General features: G+C 48.7%; 1 protein-coding gene across 1 annotated transcript in view; it reads left to right on the top strand.

Annotated features, from left to right (window-relative positions):
• Positions 1–24,796, top strand: part of l(2)09851 (WD repeat-containing protein 1 l(2)09851) — a 201,618-nt gene that overhangs the window by 166,595 nt on the left and 10,227 nt on the right. Inside the window, exons 7-8 of the mRNA XM_069323846.1 lie at positions 14,903–15,070; positions 20,887–21,027. Of these exons, the coding sequence (XP_069179947.1) occupies positions 14,903–15,070; positions 20,887–21,024 (306 nt within the window). The 3' untranslated portion in view covers positions 21,025–21,027. The remainder of the gene's footprint in view (positions 1–14,902; positions 15,071–20,886; positions 21,028–24,796) is intronic.

The raw sequence follows: 24,796 nt of genomic DNA, 5'->3' as shown, positions 1-24,796 counted from the left end.
TTACCTCCTGCGTGACCCGGATTATGCCTCGGAAATGGATCAGTCCACGTTCAGGTTTGGGACTTCGTTCCCTTTCTGGCTCCGTTACGAGGTTCCAGAGTCGTCCTGGCTAGCAGACTGCCCCTTGTTTGGTCTGGATTCCTGGCATTCTTTCTGTCGTTCCCGCACGCTGGAGTGGCGGGAAGCTTCCACGGTGCTTCAGGTTTTCCTGGGGGGTGAACTTGAGTACCTGAATGAGTGCTTGTTTGCCCCACACCCTTAACGATGTGGGCGTTATTCAGCTCCATGTGCAGGTTCCCTCCCTTTCGGCGGCGCTCGTGGCGGAGGACTTGCGCGCTCGGGGCCTTTTGTGTTCGGCCTTGCGGTTCTTTTCCCTCCTGGAGCTGTCTTCGGATTGGCTCGTGGAGGATGTGGGGACGCTTGGGTCAGTCCCGGGGTCCAGCACCTTGTCCTCGGCTGCGCGTTCGTCGGCTGCCTTGTTGAAGCTGTTCACGCCGATTTTGCGGGATGCGGTTTCCCTGTTCTATGCTTCCCGTCTCGCGTGTCGGCAGGCGGTGCTGGGTTCCTCCGTGGAATCTGCTTGGGCTCTGGCTCTTAGGCGTTCTTCACCTTTTTGTCCTCTCCTGTTTGGGGAGTCGGCTGTGGCGCAGTTTATTCAGGCTGCGTCGGCGGCTTGTCGTCCGATGTCGGACTTGTTGGTTTTCCGGGGGTCCCGGGGTGGGTCTTCCCGGGGTCCCGGGGTGGGTCTTCCCGGAAAGGTCGTGCCAGGGCTCGGGGTTCCTCTCGTCGTGGTAGGCCTCTGGTGTCAGGTTTGGGGTTGGCTCCTCCTGCGGACCCTCCCTCGTCTGGTCGGCGCGGTGTTCGCGCTGTGCGGGGTTCTGGGTCTCGTAAGGGTCGCCGGCCCTTTCGCGGTTTGCCCCTTTGACGGGGCGATGGGGGGGCGGCTTGCGCTGTTCGCCCGCGCCTGGTCCCACGATTCGTGGGCCTTTCGGGTCGTGTCTCGCGGCCTGCGGTGGCGTTGGGTGGCCCCTCCCCCCTTTGGGGGTTCGGGGCTGGCAGGGCAGGCTTCTTCCCCTGCGCTCTGTCGAGTCGTCTTGGAGTGGGTACGCTTGGGCGTCGTCGAACCGACGTCGTCCCTCAGATGGGTTTCCCGTCTGTTTCCGGTTCCGAAACGGGACTGCGCGGACCTGCGGTTCATTCTGGACTTGTCCCGTCTGAACCCCTGGGTTCATTGCCCCTCCTTTCGGATGACTACGCTGTCTCAGGTTCGGCTCCTCTTGGAGTCGGGAGCTTGGATGGTGTCCCTGGACCTCCGGGACGCTTATTGGCATGTCCCGATTCATCCGCGGTTCAGGGACTGGCTCGGTTTTGTAGTGGGGCGTCTGAGTTACCGCTTTCGTTGTCTCCCGTTCGGGTTGAACCTGGCACCTCGCGTGTTCACACGCCTTACACGGGTTGTGGTGGCTCGTTTGCGTCTCCTAGGTGTTCGGGTGTTGGCCTACCTCGACGACTGGCTGGTTTGGGCTCCCAGCCAGTCAGCTTGCTTGCTAGCCAGGGATTTGGTTCTTTCCCAGCTCGCCGGGTTCGGGTTCTTGGTGAACTGGAGGAAGTCCCATCTGGTTCCCTCTCAGGTTCGGACTTGGCTGGGTCTCGTGTGGGACTCTCGAACCGCCTCCTTGTCTCTCCCTCCGGAGTCTCTCCTGCGGCTGCGGTCCCGCCTTCGTCTGTTTCTGGAGGGCCCTCGGGTCACCCGGCGGTTGCTCGAGGGGCTGTGCGGGAGCCTGAACTTCGCGATGGTGGTCTACCCGCCGGGTCGGGTTTGGCTTCGACGGCTGTTCTGGTTCCTTCGGGGTTCCCCCTTCCGCCTCTCTCGCGATCGCAGAGTTCGACCCCCGGGGGCCTTGCGTCGGTTGCTGCGTCACCGGCTTCCTCTTCGGGTTTTTCGGGGTTCAGTGCCTTGGCGCCTACCCGAGCCCTCGCTCGATGTGTACACGGATGTGTCGTCTCTCGGCTGGGGTTTTGTGACCAGTGCTCACCAGGCCGGCTAGGGGCGTTGGTATCCGTCCTTCCGTCGAGCTCACAGTACGGTGCGGGAGTTCGCGGCAGTGTGGTTTGCTCTGGGGAGGATTCGGGTGGCCCGCGGATCGACGATTCGGCTCCATTCGGACTGCTCTCCGGTGGTTCATTGCCTGAACCGCGGGGGTTCGATGCGGTCCTTGTCTCTTTGGGGTTGGTCGCTTCGGGTGACTCGTCTGCTGAGTTCTCGGGGTTTGGCTCTCCTGGCGGTTCACGTACGGGGCGTGTCCAACGTCTTGGCCGACGCCCTGTCTCGCTTCGTTCCCCTCTCCACGGAGTGGACGGTCGACGACGAGTCCTTCCGTTGGCTTTGCCAGACGTTCCGGCGCCCCGAGGTGGACCTCTTCGCGTCGGCGTGGTCGCGGCGTCTTCCAGTTTATACGGCGCCCTTCCCCGATTGCGAGGCCGTCGGGGTCGATGCCTTTCGGCTCGATTGGTCGAGGTGGGGGTTCCTGTACCTCTTTCCCCCGGTTCGGCTGTTGCTCCAGGTCCTGACTCGCTTAGAGACTTACCGGGGGAGAGTTGTCCTTCTGGCCCCTTGGTGGCCGGCCCAGCCTTGGTTTCAGGCGCTGGTTGCTCGGTGTCCGAACCCGAGGGTTTTCCCGCGGCTCCGCCTCTTTCAGCAGATCGGGCCGGTACGTCACGTAGCTGGTTCGATCTTCTCCTCGAGTCTTCGCGTATGGTTTTTTTGACTCGAGTCTATCATCATCTCTATGGTGATCAGGTGGCCTCCTTGTTGGTGTCCCACCTGAGGGCTTCTTCTCGGCGGCAGTATGAAGTTTCCTGGCGGTCCTTCCGTTTCTTTTTGCGTCTTCGTCGTCTTAGCTCCTTGTCTGTTCGGGTGGTCTTGTCCTTCCTCTCGTGGTTGTTTCAGGACCGTCATCTTATGCCTAACACTGTCGCTTCGTATCGTGCGGCGCTGGCGGAGCCGCTTCAGCTTGCTTTCGGTATCGATGTTACGTCTGCGCCGTTTCGCAAGCTGTCTCGTGCATTGTTTCACCTCCGGCCTGCTCATGCGTCGCCTGAGCCGTCCTGGTCTTTGGACAGAGTGCTCGCTTTCCTTTCATCTCCTCGTTTCGTTGTGGCCCCTTCGGTCCAGGATTGTTTTTCCAAGGCACTTTTCTTGTTGGCTTTGGCCTCTGGGGGTCGGGTAGGGGAGCTTCATGCTCTCCTCCGGCGCAGGGGTTTCTGCTCTTTTGGTCGTGGTGATAGTTTTGTTCGTTTGCAGCCGTCTCCTTCTTTTCTGGCGAAGAATGAGACTGCTGCGTTCCGGAGGGGTCCATGGGTGGTTGATGCTTGGTTGGTCAGGCCGGGGGTGCATCATGTTTTGTGTCCGGTTGCGGCGCTTCGCCGTTATTTGCGCGCCACAGTTTGTGTCCGGGGACGCGCTGTGGGTTGATCCGGTTTCCCTTCTTCCCTGTTCGCGGGATCGGGTCTCTCAGGTCGTCCGCAGGGTTATTAGGTCCAGCCAGCCTGCGATCTATCCCCGTGCCCATGACGTTCGTAAGTTCGCGGCTCTGGCTGCCGTCTTTGGGAATGTCTTGGTTTGATATTCGGGCGCGGGGATTTTGGCGGTCGAACAGGGTCCTGGCTGCTCGTTACCTTGTGAATGTCCCTGGGCCTCGTCGGGCCTGTGTTGCTTTGGGTCGGCGGTTGCAGCCAGTTGTCTCGGCTTCGAGTTGAGGGGTGAGCGACGACCGCCTCCTGGGTAAGTCCCTCTTTTTCTGTCTGTGGGTAGTTAGCTCCGGGGAGCCGACGGGGCTCCCCCCAGAAAACCAGCGTTGAATGTAATGAAACGCCATTTTCTGGGTGAGTCCCGGAGGCTCCCCGGCATCCCTCCCTCCCTCCGGTCGGCGGTTTTTCGCGTTTTTGACATCCAGCCTCAAGAACTGAGGTGTGGGTAGCCGGCGCGGGGGGTCTGGGGCTCCCCCTTCCCCCTCCCGGGGAGGGGGGAGCTGCGCAGACAGCGGCGCGGCAGTGTGTGACGTCACACTAGTTTGCTTGTTTTCGGTTGGGGAGTTCTATCCACTAGTTCGGTTTTAGGTAGCAATTTTAACCAGAATAGGGGTTTGTTTTGGGGCGCTTACCTTTCTGGGTGCCTGTTCCGGTCGATGGCAGACATAGAATGCTTCCAACTACACGGGGGCTTCTATAGGCCATTGCTCCCCTTGCCTCTCTGAGGGGGCCCGGTTCTGGCCGTGGTCCCCGGTAGGCCTAAGAACTCCATACACATGACTGATGCCAAAGTCTGACATTAGCATATCAGCCTGGGATAGCTCCGGGGAGCCTCCGGGACTCACCCAGAAAATGGCGTTTCATTACATTCAACGCTGGTTTTTTGGTTATCTTCCGGCCTCTGGTGGCGGTGGACGGCTTCTCCCCCTTTTGGGGGTTCGGGGCTGGCGGGGTGGGCTTCTTCCCTTGTGCTTCGTCATGTTATCTTGGTGGGAGCGGTTTTTTTTTGGACGTGATCGATCCGCCCCTATCCTTCTGGGGTTCCCGTCTGCTCTCTGCAGACACGGGCCTTGCGGATCTGCAGCTCTTCTGGACTTGTTCAGTCTGCGCCCTGGATTCTTTGCACTATTCGGAGGACAGTTGTCTCCGGTCCGGATTCTGTTGGGGCCGGGTGCCTGGATGGTGGCCCTGGACCTCCGGGTCATTTCTTGGCATGCTCCTCTCCTGGGTTCTGGAACTGGCACAGTTGGTGGTGGGGCTTCAGGCTTGCTGCTTTTGTTGCCGTCCCTAGTTTGTTATTGGCACTTGGTGTATTTACGCATCTTTACCGGATCTTGGTGCCTTGTCCGCGTCTGCTCGGGATTCGGTGCCTGGCCTCCCTCGACGACTGGCTGGTGTTGGCTCCCATTCGGTCTTCTTGTCTGCTTGCTAGGGATGTGGTCTTTCCAGATCGCCGGGTTCGGTTTCCTGGTGATCTGGAAGTCGTTCCATCTGTTAACATCCCAGGTTCAGACCTGGCTGGGTCTTGTTTAGGGCTCTTGAGCCGCTCCTTGTCTTTCCCTCCAGAAGCGTTGCTGCGGCTGTGGTCCTGCCTTCGGCTGTTTATGAGGGGGTTCTGGGTCACTCGGTTCCTCGAGAGGTTGTGCAGGAGTCTGAAATTCGACGTGCTGGTCTGCCCGCAGGGTCGGGTTTTGCTTCAGCATCTGTTTGGTTCCTTCGGGGACTCCCCTTCCGCCTCTCTTGCAATCGTTGAGTTCATCCTCGGAGATCATGTGTTAGTGCTGCGTCACCAGGATCCTCTTTGGGGTTTTCGGGGTTCCATGCCTTGGCACCTCCCCGAGCCTTCGCTTGATGTGTTTACAGATGGGTCATCTCTTGGCTGGGGCTTTGTGACCAGTGCTCACCAGGTCGGCCGGGGATGGTGGGGTCTGTCCGTTAGTCAAGCTCACAGCACGGTTCGGGAGTTCATGGCTGTCTGGTTTGTGCTTTGGAGGGTTCGGGTCGCTCGGTGCTCTATCATCCAGCTTCATTCAGACTGTTCTCCGGTGGTTCATTGCCGGAACCACGGAGTTTTCTCCTAGGTCTTTGACCTAGGAGAGGACCTAGGGATTCTCGCTCAATCAACAGATTACAGAACCAACTAGGAACGAAAACACACTAGACTTGTTATTCACAAACAATGATGAACTAATCAGGGATATCACAATCTCAGATACTTCATACTCAGACCATAAGCTCATTGAAGTGCGAACTAGCATAAATAACGGTAGTAGGTCTAAGAGACCCAACAAGCGAGAAGGAATATTCAATCAATTCAATTTCAACAATAAGAGGATTGACTGGGAAAAAATAAATGTAGACCTTGCAACCATTCAATGGGAGACGGTCTTAAGCGACAAAACTCCCACACAGGGAATAGCTCAACTGACAGCTGAAGCTTACAAGGTCTGCTTGAAGCACGTACCTGTGAGGAGGGGCAGAAAGAGGACCACTCTAGAAAGAGAACGGAGACGACTGTACAGGAGAAGGAAAAAAATAACGGAAATGCTTCGGCAGACACAACTATCACAAGCAAGGAAAACAAGCCTAAGCAGGGAGATTGAGGAAATAGAACAAACGTTGAAGCGATCATATGAGTCTGAGGAAATGGAATTGGAACAGAAAGCTATACAAGAGATAAGGAAAAATCCGAAATATTTTTTCACATACGCAAAATCAAAATCCAAAACCTCGACCAGTATTGGACCGTTAATTACAAATGAAGGTACGTACACAGAGGACAACAAAGAGATTAGTGAAATTCTAAGAAGCCAGTATGAGGCTATGTTTAGCACACCAATAAACAACATGAAAGTTGATGACCCAGACAGCTTCTTTATGAATGACATTCAAGCTGCAGATAATATAACGGATATTACCACAAACTCGGAAGACTTTGAAAGAGAAATTGATAATATGCCTATGCACTCAGCTCCTGGGCCTGACTCATGGAATTCAATATTCATAAAGAAATGTAAAGTACCAGTAGCGAGAGCACTCAGCGTAATATGGAGAAAGAGCCTGGATACAGGGGAGATACCAGCAGCACTTAAATCTGCAGATATAGCTCCGTTGCACAAGGGGGGGAGTAAAGCCTTGGCAAAAAATTATAGGCCAGTTGCACTAACATCACACATAATAAAAGTGTTTGAAAGAGTGATTAGGAATCAAATTTCTAGTTTTATGGAAAACAATGAATTGCACAATCCAGGACAACATGGATTTAGAGCGGGAAGATCCTGTCTGTCACAGTTACTCAACCACTATGACAAAATCACAGAAGCCCTAGAAGAAAAGCAAAATGCAGATGTTGTATACACAGACTTTGCAAAGGCGTTCGACAAATGTGACCATGGGGTGATAGCTCACAAAATGAGGTCAATGGGAATAACTGGAAAAGTAGGACGCTGGATACTCAATTTCCTGTCGAACAGAACACAAAGAGTAACAGTCAATCAGATAAAATCGAGTCCAAGCGATGTTAAAAGCTCTGTACCTCAAGGTACAGTCCTTGCACCGCTACTGTTCCTTATTCTCATATCTGATATAGACAAAAATACACGCCACAGCTTCGTGTCGTCCTTTGCAGATGACACAAAAATCAGCATGAAAATTACCTCTGCTGAAGACATTGAAAAACTACAAGCAGATGTCAACAAAGTTTTTGATTGGGCAGCAGAAAATAACATGATGTTTAACAGTGATAAATTTCAGGTACTCAGGTACGGCAAAAATGAGGATCTGAAACATAATACAGGGTACAAAACACAATCGAATCTTCCCATAGTAGGAAAACAGCATGTCAAGGATTTGGGAATAATGATGTCCGACGATCTAACGTTTAGGGAGCATAACCAAGCAAATATCGCGTCAGCCAGAAAAATGATCGGATGGATTACGAGAACTTTCAAATCCAGGGATCCCATCACAATGGTTGTACTCTTCAAGTCACTTGTGCTGTCCCGTCTCGAGTACTGCTCAGTACTCACTTCCCCCTTCAGAGCAGGAGAGATTGCTGAAATAGAGGGAATACAGAGAACATATACGGCACGCATAGACGAGATAAAACACCTAAATTATTGGGATCGTCTCAAAGCTCTCCAAATGTACTCTCTAGAAAGGAGACGAGAGAGATACCAAATAATATACACCTGGAAAATACTGGAGGGTCAGGTCCCAAATCTACACAGTAAAATAACAACGTACTGGAGTGAACGATATGGAAGAAAATGCAAGATTGAACCTGTGAAGAGCAGAGGTGTCATAGGCACAATCAGAGAGCACTGTATAAACATCAGGGGTCCGCGGTTGTTCAACGTCCTCCCAGCGAGCATAAGAAATATTGCCGGAACAACCGTGGACATCTTCAAGAGAAAACTGGACGGTTTTCTAAGAGAAGTTCCGGATCAGCCGGGCTGTGGTGGGTACGTGGCCCTGCGGGCCGCTCCAAGCAACAGCCTGGTGGACCAAACTCTCACAAGTCGAGCCTGGCCTCGGGCCGGGCTTGGGGAGTAGAAGAACTCCCAGAACCCCATCAACCAGGTATCAACCAGACCTTTGGAGTTGGTCCTTTCGAGTGGCTCATTAGCTGGTTTCTCGGGGTTTGGCAAGCCATGCGGTTTGTGTCAGGGGTGTGTACTGCATCCTGGTGGACAGCCTGTCTCAGTTCATTCTTCTGTTCGCGGATTGGCCAGTCATCGCCAACGCGTTTCGTTGACTCTGCCAGATGTATGGACTTCTGGCCATGGACAACTCGCGTCAGTGTGGTCTCGGCGTCTCCCATTCTATGTGGCGTCCTTACCCACCTGCGAGGTGTTCACTGTGGATGCCTTTTGGCAGGAGTGGTCGAGGTGGGGGTACCTGTTCCTCTTCTCCCGGTCCAGCTGTTGCTTCGGGTTTTGGCTCGGTTTGAGTCCATTCCCAAGGAGAGTAGTCCTCGTGGTCCCTTGGTGGCCGGCCCAGCTTTATTATCAGATGCTGCTTGATAGGTGTCCGAAGCCAGGGCATTTTCCCGCGTCTCCGCCTCTTTCGGCAGGTCAGACCGGTCCAGTATGTGATTGGTTCGACCTTCTCTTTGCCTCTTCGCATCTGTTTTTTTACGCGGGTGTATCACCATTTCTATGGTGATCAGGTGGCTTTGTTGATGGTGTCCCATCTGCAAGCTTCGTCTTAACAGTATGGCATTCCTGGCATTTCTATTCGCCATTTTCTTGCCCTTCGTAGGTTATTTTCTCTTTCGCATTGGGTTGTCTTGTCCTTTCTTGGGTTTTCAGGACTGTTATTTGATGCTTCTTACTGTCGCCTCGTATCATGCGGCGCTGGCGAAGTCGTTCCGGCTTGCGTTCGGTGTGAACATCCCATCCGCCCTGTTCCGTACGCTTTCTTGTGCTTTGTTTCACCTCCGGCCTGCTCATGCGTCGCCTGAGCTGTTCTGGTCCTTGATCAGGGTGCCCACTTGTCTTCTTCTCCTCAGTGAAGAGGAGTCTTCTTGTCTTCTTCTCCTCATCTGCTCCTCCTCTCCCGTTCGGTTCCAGATTGTTTTTCATAGGCCATATTTTGTTGGCATGGGCCTCTGCGGGTCGGGGAACTTCCGGCTCTCTTTCAGTGCAGGGGTTTCTGCTCTTTTGGTACTTCTGCTCTTTTGGTTCCTCCTCTTTGGTGGGAGGTTTGTACGTTTGCCGCCTTTATACGTCCTTCTGGCGACGGTCGAGACGGCTGCTTTCCGGAGGGGTCCTTGGGTTATTGATGCTTGGTTGGTTCGTCCAGGGGTGCGTCATATGTTGTCCGGTTGTGGCTCTTTGCCGTTATCTGCGTACCGTGACTGGGGATGCGCTTTGGGTTGATCCGGTTCCTCTCGTTCTTTGTTTCGGGGCTCGGGTCTCCCAGGTCGTCTGCAGAGTTTTTAAGTCTACCAGCCTGCGGTCTATCCTTGCGCCTGTGCCGTTCAGACGTTTGCAGCTTTTGCTGCCGTGTTGGTGACGTCTAGGGCTCATTTCGGGTGCGAGGATTTGGGGGTCGCACAGGTTCCTGGCCGCCCGTTCTTTGTGTGCGCGTCTGCTCCTGTGCGTTCCTGTTCCCATGGGTTGCAGGTTGCAGCTTGTTGTCTCGGCTTCGCGTTATGGAGTTTGTGGCGGCTGCCACCTGGGTTAGCCCTTTATTTCCCTTCTCTTTGGGTATGAAGCTTTAGGAAGCCATAGGGGCTCCTCACAGAAAATCAGCGTTGAATGTAATGAAACACCATTTTCTGGGTGAGCTCCAGGGGCTCCTCACAGAAAATCAGCGTTGAATGTAATGAAACGCCATTTTCTGGGTGAGCTCCGGGGGCTCCCTGGCAACCCTCCATCCCACCGGTCGGCGTTTTTTTTAGTGTTGGTTAAAGCTTAGTTTCCGAACTGATGCTAGGCAGCCGGCGCGATGAGGTCCAGGGCCTCCCCCCCCCCTCCCCCTCTCGAGGCGGGGAGGGCTACACAGACGATCGGTGTGGCAGTTAAGTGTGATGTTTGCTTGTTTCCTCGGGATTATAGGGGCTTTCTACCTCTGTTCGGTTGTCTGTTTTAGTTTTTTACCATGTGGGGTTTGTTTTGCTATGCCTGCCTTACTAGCTGCCTAACCCCAGTCGATGGCAGAAGAAAATCCAAACCACAAGGGGGTTTTCCAGGGCCATTGCTCCCTGAAACCTCTCTGAAGGGACCAGGTTCTGGGGCTGGTCCCTGGTAAGTCTGAACTCCTTTGCTAATGTTTCGGTCTAATATAACATACATTAGCCTGATAAGCTCCAGGGGGAGCCTTCGGGGCTCACCCAGAAAATAGCGTTTCATTACATTCAACGCTTGTTTTTTGTGGTTTTGTGACTAAAATTCTGAACGCACGGTGTCATCGAAGAAGCAGCCTGCGAAAGAAAGTGTTGGCAACGGGAAGAAAGAGGCAATCACTGTGGAAGTGAAGAAGGAAATTATAGCAAAGCACGAGCGCGGTGTTTGTGTGGCTGATCTTGCCAGGGAGTATGGCAGGGCTCCCTCAACAATTTCTACCATTTTGAAGGGGAAAGATAAATTTAAGACACTTGACGTGGCCAAAGGAGTTACCAAGGTTACCAGCAAATATCCAAAACTCCTAGATGATGTGGAACACTGTCAGTGTTCACCCACCCTTCCACCCTGTGGTTGGGGTCGTCCCACAGGTCTTAGCCCCTTAGTACCGGGCGCCACTGCTCGCCCTTGGGCTCCCCCAGTCAACTAAGGGCTGGCCTTATACACCCCTAGCGAGTGGGGAGGTTCAAGCTTCTTATAACTCACTCAAACCTGCCTGTCTTGACACTGGTCTCATTAATTATCTTGGCTAAGGATGCAATGTCACGTGCAGTGCAAGGTGTCACTTATGGTCTCATAAGTATATAATATATCTAGCCCTAGAGAATGGAGGCTCACTTAAACTCCTCAGTTGGTTTAAAACTTTACTAAAAAAAACATATATACATTTACAAATGGCATAAAGAAATGTCTATGTTGGAATCATCCACTGGCGGCCGCGTTTCTCGATGACACGTTTCTGGCAACACGGTCAGCTGACTGGATCCACTCCCCCGGCGCGGGCACACACCTCGCGCCTCTGGCAGCACGATCAGCTGACGGCTCTAGCTGTCAGACGTCATAATTTCCCACGCCTCCAGCGATGAGATCAGTTGTGCGTTTCAGAGTACGTTGGTGGCTCCTTGCACACCAACTACCCTTCCAGGATCACTAACATCACCACGTTAATGTTCACACACACCAACTCATGCCTAAATGAGTTTTTGGCTCCGAGCCTAACGTCCTGTCACTTAGACAATAAAATGATGAATGGAAATATTCACAACATATAAAATACTCTAAGTCGCCTAGCTCAAAAAGGGGTAAGGGAGGGACAATTATCTACCTTATTTCACTCCAACCACGAAGCTGACTCGTCCTCTGTTAAGGGATGTTGAGGTTCCTGGTTTTGGCTTCTGGTCTCCTGATGAACAGTTCCCACACACACACAGGTTCCTCCGTCGCCTTCGTGGTAACTCGTTCTCGCCGTGCTCACATCCAACAGGTACTGCCTTCCTCCTCCTATTCTCTGGGTTACTGGAGACAGGTACCTCCGTCGTCGTCCTCCTCCACACTCACTGGCACTGTCGACTCTTCACAGTCCAGCACAGCTTCCCCTCGCCTTAACTGCCAGTAGATTTGGGCCCGGCCCTAGCTTCTTGCTTGATGTGTAAGACGTTGTCCTCTATTGGGCGTCCCAGACGTCACCAGCCCAACGTTCCCTCTGCTGCAGACTCTTGATATGGCTCTAGGCTCTTCAATCCGGTCCGTCCTTGCCTCCAGGCACTCCATGGAAGTTGGATGGCTTCCCAGACTGTCTGCAGAATCGAAGCGGAGCTTAAATCTATCGGTAAGGGCTCTCTAGGCCCGGAGCTCGCTCGAGCGCGTCTTCCCTCTCTGACGGCTCGTGACGTACTGTCTTCCCGCCCCAGGCGCCAGCCGCCCTGCGCCTCATGACGTCATACCGCCCGAGGGCTCTCGTCATTGGTCATTTCCGGCATGTGACCTCACCTGGCCAAACAGGTGCCGGGAAGGGTCAGGACGTCTTGGCTGAAAACAGGATGGCTCGTCACCGTCCTGTGCTTCAAAAGGCGTAAGCCCCTTGCATTTTCAAACTTAGCTGGCCACTTTTCAGCCAGCTACATCACGCTTCACGCTTTCCCATACATGAAAATGTTCCCTGAGCATTAGAGAACACTTAGGCTACGGAGATATGACTCTTCTAAGCCGGGAAGGAAGAAATACAGGGGTGGACACCGTCACAACACACATGCAGGGAACACGAGAGGAGGCTCGTGCATCAATAATAATAGCAACCATATCAGGCTCCTTACCCTTTTTGTCATATTCAACCACATATGTTTACAAAAATGACTGCAACCAAAATATACTATAATTATATATATACAGTGGTATATATATAATTATAGTATATAGCGTCGAGGAAACACAAGATTAGTGTCGTCTGAAGATGAGAAGGTATTTAAGGCAAGCCGTGGCAGGTTCGAGAATTTTAAGAAGAGGAGCGGTATACACAATTTTGTGCGACATTGGGAGGTTGCCAGCTCTTATAAAGCTGCTGCAGAGGCTTTTGTGCCATAGTTCCCGGAATTTGTTGATCGGGAGCAGTTCCTGCCCCAACAAGTTTTAAATTGTGACGAGACTGGGCTGTTTTGGAAAAAAAAACTGACGAAGAGGACCTACATCACGCAAGAGGAACAATCGTTGCCTGGCCATAAAGCGATGAAGGATCACCTTACCCTCGTGCTCTGTGCCTATGCAAGTGGCGATTGCAAGGTCAAGCCGCTGCTCGTCTACCACTCTGAAAATCCATGAGTGTTCAAGGCGTTTAAGGTGCACAAGACACGGCTGAATGTGATGTGAAGGTCGAACAAGAAGTCTTGGGTTACGCGGATTTTCTTCAGTGAATGGGTAAATGACGTTTTCGACCCCACAGTGAGGAATTATCTCGTCGAGAAGCAGTTACCAATCAAGGCCTTGCTTGTGCTCGATAATGCACCTGCGCATCCTCTACAACTGCAAGATGATCTGTTCCCTGAGAATCAGTTCATCACCATCAAGTTTCTTCCTCCAAACACCACTCCAATCCTCCAACCCATGGACCAGCAAGTCATTGCTAACTTTAAGAAGCTCTACATGAAGGCCTTGTTGAAGAGATGTGTTCATGTGATTGACACCAGAAAGCTAACCCTCAAACAATTCTGGAAAGACCAGTTCAATGTCATGGGAGCCATGCGTTTGATAGATAAGGCCTGGGAAGGAGTGTCATGGAGGACCCTTACACTCTGCATGGCGAAACTTGTGGCCTAAGGGTGTCCCTGAGCGAGATTTTGAAGGTTTCAGTCCTGCACCTGCATCCACATCCGCACCTGTGGATGACCTGAACGCTCTTTTAGTGGATGATATTGTTGCTCTGGGTCACACATTGGGTCTAGAGGTGGATGCCGCTGATGTGCAGGAGTTGGTTTAGGAGCATTGTGATGAACTGACCACCGAGGAACTCCTGGAACTGCAGAAAGAGCTGGTGCAACAGGAGGTATAGGAGCTCTCATCGGGGAAGGAGGAGGAAGTCTGCGAGGATGCTATCCTGTCCACTGAGATCAGGAACAGGTTGGGCATGTTCGAAAAGTGATTGGGCATGTTCGCGGAAAAGCATCGCCCTGATAAGGCAGTGACAACACGTTGTGTGGTCTTGTTCAATGACAATATGCTGTCTCGGTTTAAAGACATCCTAAAATGTAGACAACACCAAATGGCACTCGATACGGTCTGTGGACAGGGTGAGAAGAGACGTGAAAGTGATATTGAACCACAACCCGGTCCCAGTGGGGTTAAATTCCCGAAAAGAGTGAGCCTGCCTAACCCAGAGGTGGAGTCTCCCTCCTCACCGTAACCCCTCTCATCCCTACCTCCTGATTGTCTCCCTCAAGCCAGCAACGACTCTTCATAAGGTAAAGTGAATGTACACATGGGAACAATCAAACAAAACATTTATTTTACATGTACAGTATCATATTACCAGTGTATAATGTCATATTGTTTTGGGGTGGAACGGATTATTTGTATTTACATTATTTTGAATGGGGAAATTTGTTTTGAATGACGTCGGTTTCACATGACAATGACTGCGCCGGAACGGATTAAATTCGTTACTCGAGGTACCACTGTACTTATTATGACCAGGTCTTCTTGAAAGGCATTACAATGAACTAGTTTCTTATCCTTCCTATTATCTTAGCATCATCTGCAAACATGTTCATATAATTTTGTATTCCATCTAGCAGATCATTTATGTAGACAATGAACATCACAGGTGAAAGAACTGAACCCTGTAGTACTCCACTTGTGATATTTCTCCAGTTCAATACATTGCCTCTTAATACTGCCCTCATTTTCCTTTTTCTGTCTGGTGAGTTAACTTAATGAAGTTAGCAAGGGCCTCCTCACAGAAAACCAGCATCGGATGTAATGAAATGCCTCTTTATGGTCGAGCCCTGGTGGCTCCAACTCCCACTCTCTCTTCCAGGTTCAACGATTCGTCGTGCGTCGGTTCCGGACTGATCTTGGAACCGGCTTTTGTCTGTCACTCTGGGCCCATCTGGTGGTGGCCATTAGTACTGATGGGATCGAGTGCAAAATGAAAGTGTTAAAAGAGAACTTGGTAAGAGAGTAATATTTAGCATATCACTAAATGCTGCTACATTCTCTTAATCTATATATGCTTTGTGTTTATTTTATTACAGAGTGGGAATGCAGTGGGAGTCCTCAAGCACCATGATGCACCTATAACCACAGTCGAGTGGCATCCAAGTGATGCATCTGTTCTAGCTAGTGGTTGTGAAGATAATCAGATTCTTCAGTGGGATTTGGGAGTGGAGCGAGACCCTGATGCTGATGTCGAGGAGAACACCGTACGTTTTTTCTTAGCTCGTGCATTTCTGAGATACTTTCACTAACTTGAAAGTTTTTAGAATTGGATCATATTTCACCAAGTTTGAATCTCTGCACATTTAAATCGGAATACATTGTAATTTTCAGTGTCATGTGTATCGATATTGTACTGTGCTGTATTTATAATATCGATTAATTTTGAATTACTAAAATTGTGAATTACATTGCTGAAGTTTAGACCTCAATAGTATCACTCTGTGGCTTTGCTATTTGTATAATGTTAGGTGAAAATAGTGACTTTATAACTGAGAAATTTAAATAATTTATATGGTAATTAAAGAGATTAACTTACCATATTAAGAAAATTGAACATAGAGCATTATGTCAGTATAATAGTTATGCTAGAATTTGATGAAGATTTTGTTGGGGTAACAGGTGTTGTGGTGCAAAGGACCAGTGTATGAGTTGTTGTTGTTTAAGATTTAGCTACTGGGAACAAAACGTTCCAAGTAGCACGAGCTATGGTGAGCCCGTAGTGGACTTCCCTGGCACAGGAGCGGGACTGTAATTACCTAAGTGTAGTTACAGGATGAGAGCTAAGCTCGTGGTGTCCCGTCTTCCCAGCACTCTTTCATATAACGCTTTGAAACTACTGACGGTCTTGGCCTCCACCACCTTCTCACCTAACTTGTTCCAACCGTCTACCACTCTGTTTGCAAAAGTGAATTTTCTTATATTTCTTCGGCATTTGTGTTTAGCTAGTTTATATCTATGACCTCTTGTTCTTAAAGTTCCAGGTCTCAGGAAATCTTCCCTATCGATTTTATCAATTCCTGTTATTATTTTGTATGTAGTGATCATATCACCTCTTTTTCTTCTGTCTTCCAGTTTTGGCATATTTAATGCCTCTAACCTCTCTTCGTAGCTCTTGCTCTTCAGTTCTGGGAGCCACTTAGTAGCATGTCTTTATACCTTTTCCAGTTTGTTGTTGTGCTTCTTAAGATATGGGCACCACACAACCGCTGCATATTCTAGCTTTGGCCTAACAAAAGTCGTGAACAATTTCTTTAGTATATCGCCATCCATGTATTTAAAAGCAATTCTGAAGTTAGAAAGTGTGGCTGTGAGTGTATGAGTGTGGGGTGGATAATATGCAGGAATATACTGCTACTTAAGTCATGCTATGGCTGTTAAGTAGCAAATTACAGAACTTCTGAGAACATATTGTACTTGGATAAACTTAAGGACTTGGTTAATATAATATTCACTAGTTTATATGAAAGATGTAGTTTTAGAGGGCAGAATGGTTAGAATATTTCAACAGTTGAGTGGTAATTGGCACATATGATTTATTCTCAGATCTTTAACCACCGCTTGAAACATCCGCTGGCCAGTTATGTTCAACTCTGACAGAAGCCAGAATTCTCTTTTAATACTGAAAGTTTCTATATGCCCTTCATTTACCTTGACCCTTACTCTGCGCATGGCGTATATATACCCCCTGAGTAACATGTCCCATGGTGCGCATGGCGTATATATACGCCATAGGGTGCCAGGCCTGATTCAAATGGCCCGCGGCTACACGGGGTTCACAGTAGCTTCCTCAGGGCTCTTGTAAACAGATGCCATTTTAAAAAAAAATCGTGGGCAATATTCTCAGGTGTGAGAGGCACAGTACTGTTGGAGCAACCAAGGCCGGCGCACGCAGCATGAGCGAACAGCATTGATGTTCAGCTTGTGACCACAGCATCGCCGAAAAATGTCAAAATAAATATATAATTGTTATTATTTAGCGATGACAATATTACAGATGACCAATGACTGTGATATAAATAACCAGGGTTGTGATAATAGCAGGATTGTTGTAATAATTAGCGCTGTGTGAGGAGTGATGCTGAGAGACGGAGGGAGACAGCATCGTTTACTGACTGTGTGGCCACCTGTTATTGTTTGCGTTCACCATACCAGGTCAGTGGTTCTCTATGGTGAACACAAATGTAGATACTTATATATAATGTGTGTATTAGTGTAATAACAGCAAAAGGATTATGCTGGGAGGAGCCATATGGGTGACGGAGGTGACGTCGTCTGCACGATTTCTCTAGCTGTTTAGAGGGTGGCCACTATGCTCTTTGGGCGCACTACTAGCTTAGGTGTACAGTTACGGTGCATAAAACATGTAGATATTTATATATAATATGTGTATATAGGGTAATAACACTGCAAAAGGTATTGTTGGGGGAGAAAGTTTAGTGCGTGTGACCTTGAATGAGTGAGGGAGCCGCCATCTGTGTATAGCGACGACTCTTAGTGCCTGAACTAACTATATCAGCTTAGCTGTACAGTTGTGGTGAACAAAATATACACATACTTATATATAACGTCTGTATATAGAGTAATAACACCACAACTGGTATTGTTGGGGGAGAAAGTTTAGTGCGTGTGTTGAGGGAGTGGCAGCGAGTGGCTGGCTGGTGTGTGGCGGTAACTCCTCGTTGCTTTTCGACTCTCAATACCAACTTAGTGGTTCGGTATGGTGACCAAAACATGCCAATACTTATATATAACCTGTGTATAGAGTGTAATAGCAGCAAAACTATTTGTTTATTGTTTTATAAACATAATAATTGAATCACTAATATGCACATCATACTTTTGAGTATAGCGATTATTAACCACTTTTATTATGTAAATATATTACAATACACACTATTGAATAATATTACTGCAAAAGAACTAAGAAAAAATCAATCGGAGACATTGAAACAATTAGGTAATAATATCTTTGTGGCAACTCCCATCTGTCAACGCGGGTGACGCTGACCGGGTCTGACGACCGCTCTGTCAACGCCCACTTTTTGCCAGACTTCCTCGGTCAATTGCGCCCAAAATATGTCACCTACGATTTTTTTTTTATTTTTTCCGTGCTCAGGGGACACAAATTAACATGTTTAGAAGACGAAAAAAAATTTTTGAATTTTTTTTTTCTTGCGCACAGGGGTGTAAATGTCCATATGACCCCTGAGCAGTGTAAGGGTTAAAGTTCATCTGCTTCTGTTACGTTCTCTAACATAATAAAAACATTGCTCCTGCTAGTTAGTGATGATGAGTAAATGGGTCAAAAGTTATAGTGATGATATGGTAGGAAAGTGGTTAACAATTTTAGCTTACCTCATGAACTGCTTTTAACCCTTATGCTGCTAAGGGGTCCTGAGGAGATTTACACCCCTGTGTGCAAGAAAAAAATAATTCTTAAAAATTATTTCGTCTTCTAAAAATGTTAATTGTGTTCCCTGAGCACGGGGCAAAAAAAAAAAAAAAAAAAAAAAAAAAAAAAAAAAAAAACGTAGGCGACATATTTTGGGTGCAATAGGCCGAGGAAGTCTGGCAAAAAGTGGGCGTTGACAGAGCGGTTGTCAGAGCCGGTCAGCGTCACCCGAGCTGACAGGTGGGAGTTGCCACAAAGATGATATCACCTAATTATTTCAATGTCTCTGATTGATTTTTTCTTAGTTTTTTTGCAGTAATATTATTCAATAGTAAGTAGTGTGATAGATTTATATAATAAAAGGGGTGAATCATCGCTATACTCAAAAGTATGATGTGCATATTAGTGATTCAATTATTATGTTCATAAAGCAATAAACAAATAGTTTTGCTGTTATTACACTCTCTACACAGGTTATATATAAGTATCTGCATGTTTTGTTCACCATAACTAACCACTAAGTTGGTATTGAGAATCGAAAAGCAACGAGGAGTGACCGCCACACACCAGCCAGCCACTCACTGCCACTCCCTCAACAACGCCTCACTTGCCCACTTTCTCCTCCCATCATCCTGTTTTTTATTTTATTAACCTATATACAGATGTTATATATAAGTATATAGATGTTTTGTTCACCACAAGTGTACAACTAAGCTGATACAGTTAGTTCAGGCACTAAGAGTCATCGCTACATACAATCAGCTTGCGGCTGCCTCCCTCACTCACTCAAGGTCACGCGCACTAAAATTTCTCCCGAACAATATCGTTTGTGGTGTTATTACACTATATGCTGACGTTATGTATAAGTATCTAGATGTTTTGTTCACCACAACTGTACAATTAAGCTGATATAGTTAGCTCTGGCACTAACAAGACGCCACCTTCGTCACCCAAATGGCTCCTCCCAACACAATCCTTTAGCTGTTATTACACTAATACACATTATATATAAGTATCTACATTTGTGTTCACCATAGAGAACCACTGAACTGGTATGGTGAATGCAGACAATAATAGGTGGCCACACAGTCAATAAACGACGCTATCTCCCTCCGTCCCTCAGCATCTCTCCTCCCACAGTGCTAATTATCACAACAATCCAGCTATTATCACAATCCTGGTCATTTTTATCACAATCAGAGGTCATCTGTAATACTATCATCGCTAAATAATAGCAGTTATATATTTATTTTGACATTTTTCAGCGATGCTGTGGTCACAAGCTAAACAGCAATGCTGTTCACTCATGCTGTGTGCGCCAGCCTTGGTTGCTCCAACAGTACTGTGGCTCTCACACCAGAGAATATTATTGCCCACGATTTAAAAAAAAAATGGCATCTGTTTACAAGAGCCCTGAGAAAGCTAATGTGAACCCCGTGTAGCCGCGGACCATTTGAATCGTGCCTGGCACCCTATGGCGTATATATAAGCCATGCGCAATGTGGGACATATTACTCATGGCGTATATATACACCATGCGCAGTTTAAGGGTTAAATGCTGCATCTGCTGTCTAATTTTTCTGGTTGTCAATCCAGTATATCCAAGTAACCAGTAAAAATGTTATGTTTTGCAAATATGTGTTGCACTGTGCAGTGTTTAGTAACTGTTAAATATTTTGGGAGTATAGTGTAATATTGATTTGGTGAGATACGTGGGACAAACCCCAATTCATTGCATCCAGAGATTTGATGCAGAGATGCATTCAGTAGCATTTGTATGATGTGAAATATATTTCAAGACACAAGAATGGTTAGAATAACTTGAACAAGAGTGGTGGATGCCATATCCTTTGTAAGCTTTAAAGCTTCATGATGAGGACGGTAGGGAAGATGGGACACCACAACCATTGCTCTCGTCTCATAAATATCCAAGAGTTACACAGAATGAATGAATGAATAAGAAAGACTCAAACATGTATAACTTGTAAGAATATATTGTTCTCTTGACAGGATCGGATTTCTTCACCCTCTGATTTATGTTAGTAGGATCATTCCTGGTTTAAATGGGGATAAGTAATGGAAAGCTGAAAAATATTAGGAGTGTGTTGTAGAGTGTAAGAAAGTGTAATAAAATTTTGACTTTTCCAGTGGTGAGTGTTATGATGCTTTAATTTAATATATCTAATAAATACTATAAACAAATATGTACCTCCTACCCAATCTGCTGATACCATACCTAAGCATACCACATGCTTAGTCTGCATTTTTGGTAAACCAGCTGTGAGTGGAAGGGAACATACAAATAGTAATGGAATTCTCTGAAGTGATGAGGTGTTCATTTAGAACAAGTGTAGTGTGAGGTACTAGACAGGTCTCTCCCACTTTGGTGCGAGTAGTAGGTCCTATAATTTGAGCTCGTTTATGTGTTCGTACAGACAGTTTGTAGTGTGTGTGTTTGTGCTAGCTTGGTTCATAATTTAATTTTCCTATTGTATTAATTTCAATGTGTTGATTTCATTCCAATGTGAATCTCAGTTTTCTTGTTATTAGTTGTCTGTAGGTTTAGATGTATAAATTTAAGATTTGAGTAGGATGTAGTAATAAACATTATAAACATTTTTTCACCAGGATGTGCCACAGCAGCTGCTCTTTGTTCACAAGGGCCAAGAAGATTTGAAAGAGCTACACTGGCACCCTCAAGTTCCCGGCCTTCTCATTTCCACTGCTCACTCCGGTTTTAACATATTTAAAACAATCAGTTGCTGAATGGTGGGTATGTTGTGGTATTTATTGTAAGGAATTCAGTACTCTTGATAAATGCACACAAAATGTAGTCAATAAGATAGCCGTTTAAATTCTCTATCCAAACTAATACAATTGTTGGATGAAGTGTGCAGGAAAGGAGAGCACCTTGATTGTGTATGGTGTATTTTGACATACCCACATCTTCCTACAAAACATCATACCATGCTGTGCTGCCCTCCCTGACAATAACACTCTCCTAAATGTAAAAATCATAGCTTGCTACTATTATGGTATCGTGGTATTATGGTACCGTGTCCTTTCTGGGCAACCCACCATAAACCGTGGTTGTTGGTCGAGTGCGTACGTCCCTACCGTACAGCCAAGCAAAATCCGTACAGTGCTTAGACTGTGATCAGGACATCACCCTCGTACACTTCCTGCTCTTAAAGAGGAGCTCAACGTCACTCATTCAGGGGGTGCGGCTCCAACACTGGCCTCGTTGTCACGTGTACACATCCAAATCGAGCCACTGTGACTCCCCACTCTACGTAATTTTTATGACCTCAATCCCCCTTTCTTCGAATTGTAATATATATATGTAAATGTGTGTGTGTGTGTATATATATATATATATATTTATATATATATATATATATATATATATATATATATATATATATATATATATATATATATATATATATATATATATATATATATACAGAGCACCACTTGGTTTCCGAACCCCTTGGGGACGAGACCCGTCGGTTAACATGTAAGTTCGTATACGAGAAATAGAGGGGAAAAAATAAACTAGAAATGTAAAAAGAAATTTTTCCGAAAAATTTATGAAAAAAACTCTAGAGGAAAAAATCGTCAGGTTCATGGCGTAAATGCGACCGTGTTTTGTTTGTACTCATCAATAAGTGAAGTCCTGATCCGCTTTATAAAAGTCCTTAATTGTTCCTAACTGATTATTAAGACGTCTGGCAAACATCCTCTGGATGTTTCCTGCCAGCCTGCAGGCACATCCTGCCTAAAATATACGATGATGTACTGTACATTTAAGAAACAAATCTGGGTCCCAGGTCTGTGGAGTGTGGTTAGGCTTACGGAGTCAGCCGGTCCCTCCCCCACCACCGGCACACCTCCCCCTCTCCCCCCACCACCGACACACCTCCCCCTCTCCCCCCACCACCGACACACCTCCCCCTCTCCCCCCACCACCGACACACCTCCCCCTCTCCCCCCACCACCGACACACCTCCCCCTCTCCCCCCACCACCGACACACCACCCCCACCCCCCACCCCAAACCCATACACACACACACACACACTCTCAAAGGTCACGTGGTTCACAGTTCACTTCAACACCCATATATCGCTTCCTGCCTGCCTCCTTCCCAGCCTGCTTCCTTCCCAGCCTGCCTCCTTCCCAGCCTGCCTGTCTGCCTCCTTCCCAGCCTGCCTCCTTCCCAGCCTGCCTCCTTCCCAGCCTGCTTCCTTCCCAGCCTGCCTCCTTCCCAGCCTGCCAGCCTGCTTCCTTCCCAGCCTGCTTCCTTCCCAGCCTGCCTCCTTCCCAGCCTGCCTCCTTCCCAGCCTGCCTCCTTCCCAGCCTGCCTCCTTCCCAGCCTGCCTCCTTCCCAGCCTGCCTCCTTCCCAGCCTGCCAGCCTGCTTCCTTCCCAGCCTGCTTCCTTCCCAGCCTGCCTCCTTCCCAGCCTGCCTCCTTCCCAGCCTGCCTCCTTCCCAGCCTGCCTCCTTCCCAGCCTGCCTCCTTCCCAGCCTGCCAGCCTGCCTCCCTCCCAGCCTGCCAGCCTGCCTCCTTCCCAGCCTGCCAGCCTGCCTCCTTCCCAGCCTGCCAGCCTGCCTCCTTCCCAGCCTGCCAGCCTGCCTCCTTCCCAGCCTGCCAGCCTGCCTCCTTCCCAGCCTGCCTGCCTGCCTCCTTCCCAACCTGCCTCCTTCCCAGCCTGCCTCCTTCCCAGCCTGCCAGCCTGCCTCCTTCCCAGCCTGCCAGCCTGCCTCCTTCCCAGCCTGCCAGCCTGCCTCCTTCCCAGCCTGCTTCCTTCCCAGCCTGCCTGCCTGCCTCCTTCCCAGCCTGCTTCCTTCCCAGCCTGCCTGCCTGCCTCCTTCCCAGCCTGCCAGCCTGCTTCCTTCCCAGCCTGCCTCCTTCCCAGCCTGCCAGCCTGCCTCCTTCCCAGCCTGCCAGCCAGCCTGCCTGCCTGCCTGCCTGCCTGCCTGCCAGCCTGCTTCCTTTCCAGCCAGCCTGCCTCCCCCCCTGCCATCATGCTATCGGGTAGTGTGTGTTAGGCTTATCTTCGGGAATGAGCCGGTCTCACCCCCACCACCAACAAACCACCCGCCCCCCCTACATCCCATCTCTCAAGGTCACGCGGTTCAACCGCGTGACTACCACTCACTCCCTGCCTGCAAGCTAGCCTGCCTGCCTGCCTGTCTGCCTGCCTGTGCCTGCCTGCCTGCCTGTGCCTGCCAGCCTGCCTTTCCCTCCCTAATTCTCACTACTTCCATCCCTTCCTGCCTACCTCCTAGCATCTCTCCCTACCTCCCCCTCCCTCTTAGCATCTCTCCCTACCTCCTAACATCTCTCCATACCTCCCCCTCCCTCCTAGCATCTCTCTCCCCCCCTCTCTCACTGATTCTCCCCCCCCCCTCATTCATACTGCCTCCCACCTCAGCTCCATCGTCCATCCACCCACCAGTCAGCCATCACTGACGCAATGCCTGCATTTGGAGCCAACATGGTGCACAGATGTTTCTTGATTGTGCAGATATGTAAAACAAAAGCACAGAATGAACATTCCAGCCTTATGGCAATTCAAAATAATAGGAATAATAGGCCGTGAATCTGTGAAGTCACAGTGGGCAAACTGGACCATCGCCCACCCACCACAACAAGCCGGCGTGACGCTTGGTGGACCCCTTCCTACCCGAACTTTGTTCGGGTAGCATGACTCCCCAACCCCAATCGGGAAACTGGAAGTTTCGGATAACTAAAGTTCGGAAACCAAGTGGTGCTCTGTATATATATATATAATATATAATATGTATATATATATATAATATATATATATATAATATACATATATATAATATATATATATAATATATATATATATATATATATATATATAATATGTATAATATGTATATATATATATATAACTGAAAACTCACACCCCAGAAGTGACTCGAACCCATACTCCCAGATGCCACGCAACTGGTATGTACAAGACGCCTTAATCCACTTGACCATCACGACCGGACATAATGAGGTGATAGCCGAGGCTATTTGAACCACCCCACCGCCGGCACTCGGATAGTAATCTTGGGCATAGCATTTTACCAAATCACCTCATTCTTTGGGGCACACGTGAGGAACACAAATGCGAACAAGCCTGAATGGTCCCCAGGACAATATGCAACTGAAAACTCACACCCCAGAAGTGACTCGAACCCATACTCCCAGATGCCACGCAACTGGTATGTACAAGACGCCTTAATCCACTTGACCATCACGACCGGACATAATGAGGTGATAGCCGAGGCTATTTGAACCACCCCACCGCCGGCACTCGGATAGTAATCTTGGGCATAGCATTTTACCAAATCACCTCATTCTTTGGGGCACACGTGAGGAACACAAATGCGAACAAGCCTGAATGGTCCCCAGGACAATATGCAACTGAAAACTCACACCCCAGAAGTGACTCGAACCCATACTCCCAGATGCCACGCAACTGGTATGTACAAGACGCCTTAATCCACTTGACCAT

Source organism: Procambarus clarkii, chromosome 13 (genome assembly GCF_040958095.1).
Source record: "Procambarus clarkii isolate CNS0578487 chromosome 13, FALCON_Pclarkii_2.0, whole genome shotgun sequence".
Taxonomy (NCBI): Eukaryota; Metazoa; Arthropoda; class Malacostraca; order Decapoda; family Cambaridae; genus Procambarus; species Procambarus clarkii.
The sequence above is the reverse complement of the archived record's forward strand: the minus strand, read 5'-3'. Positions and strand labels throughout refer to the sequence as shown.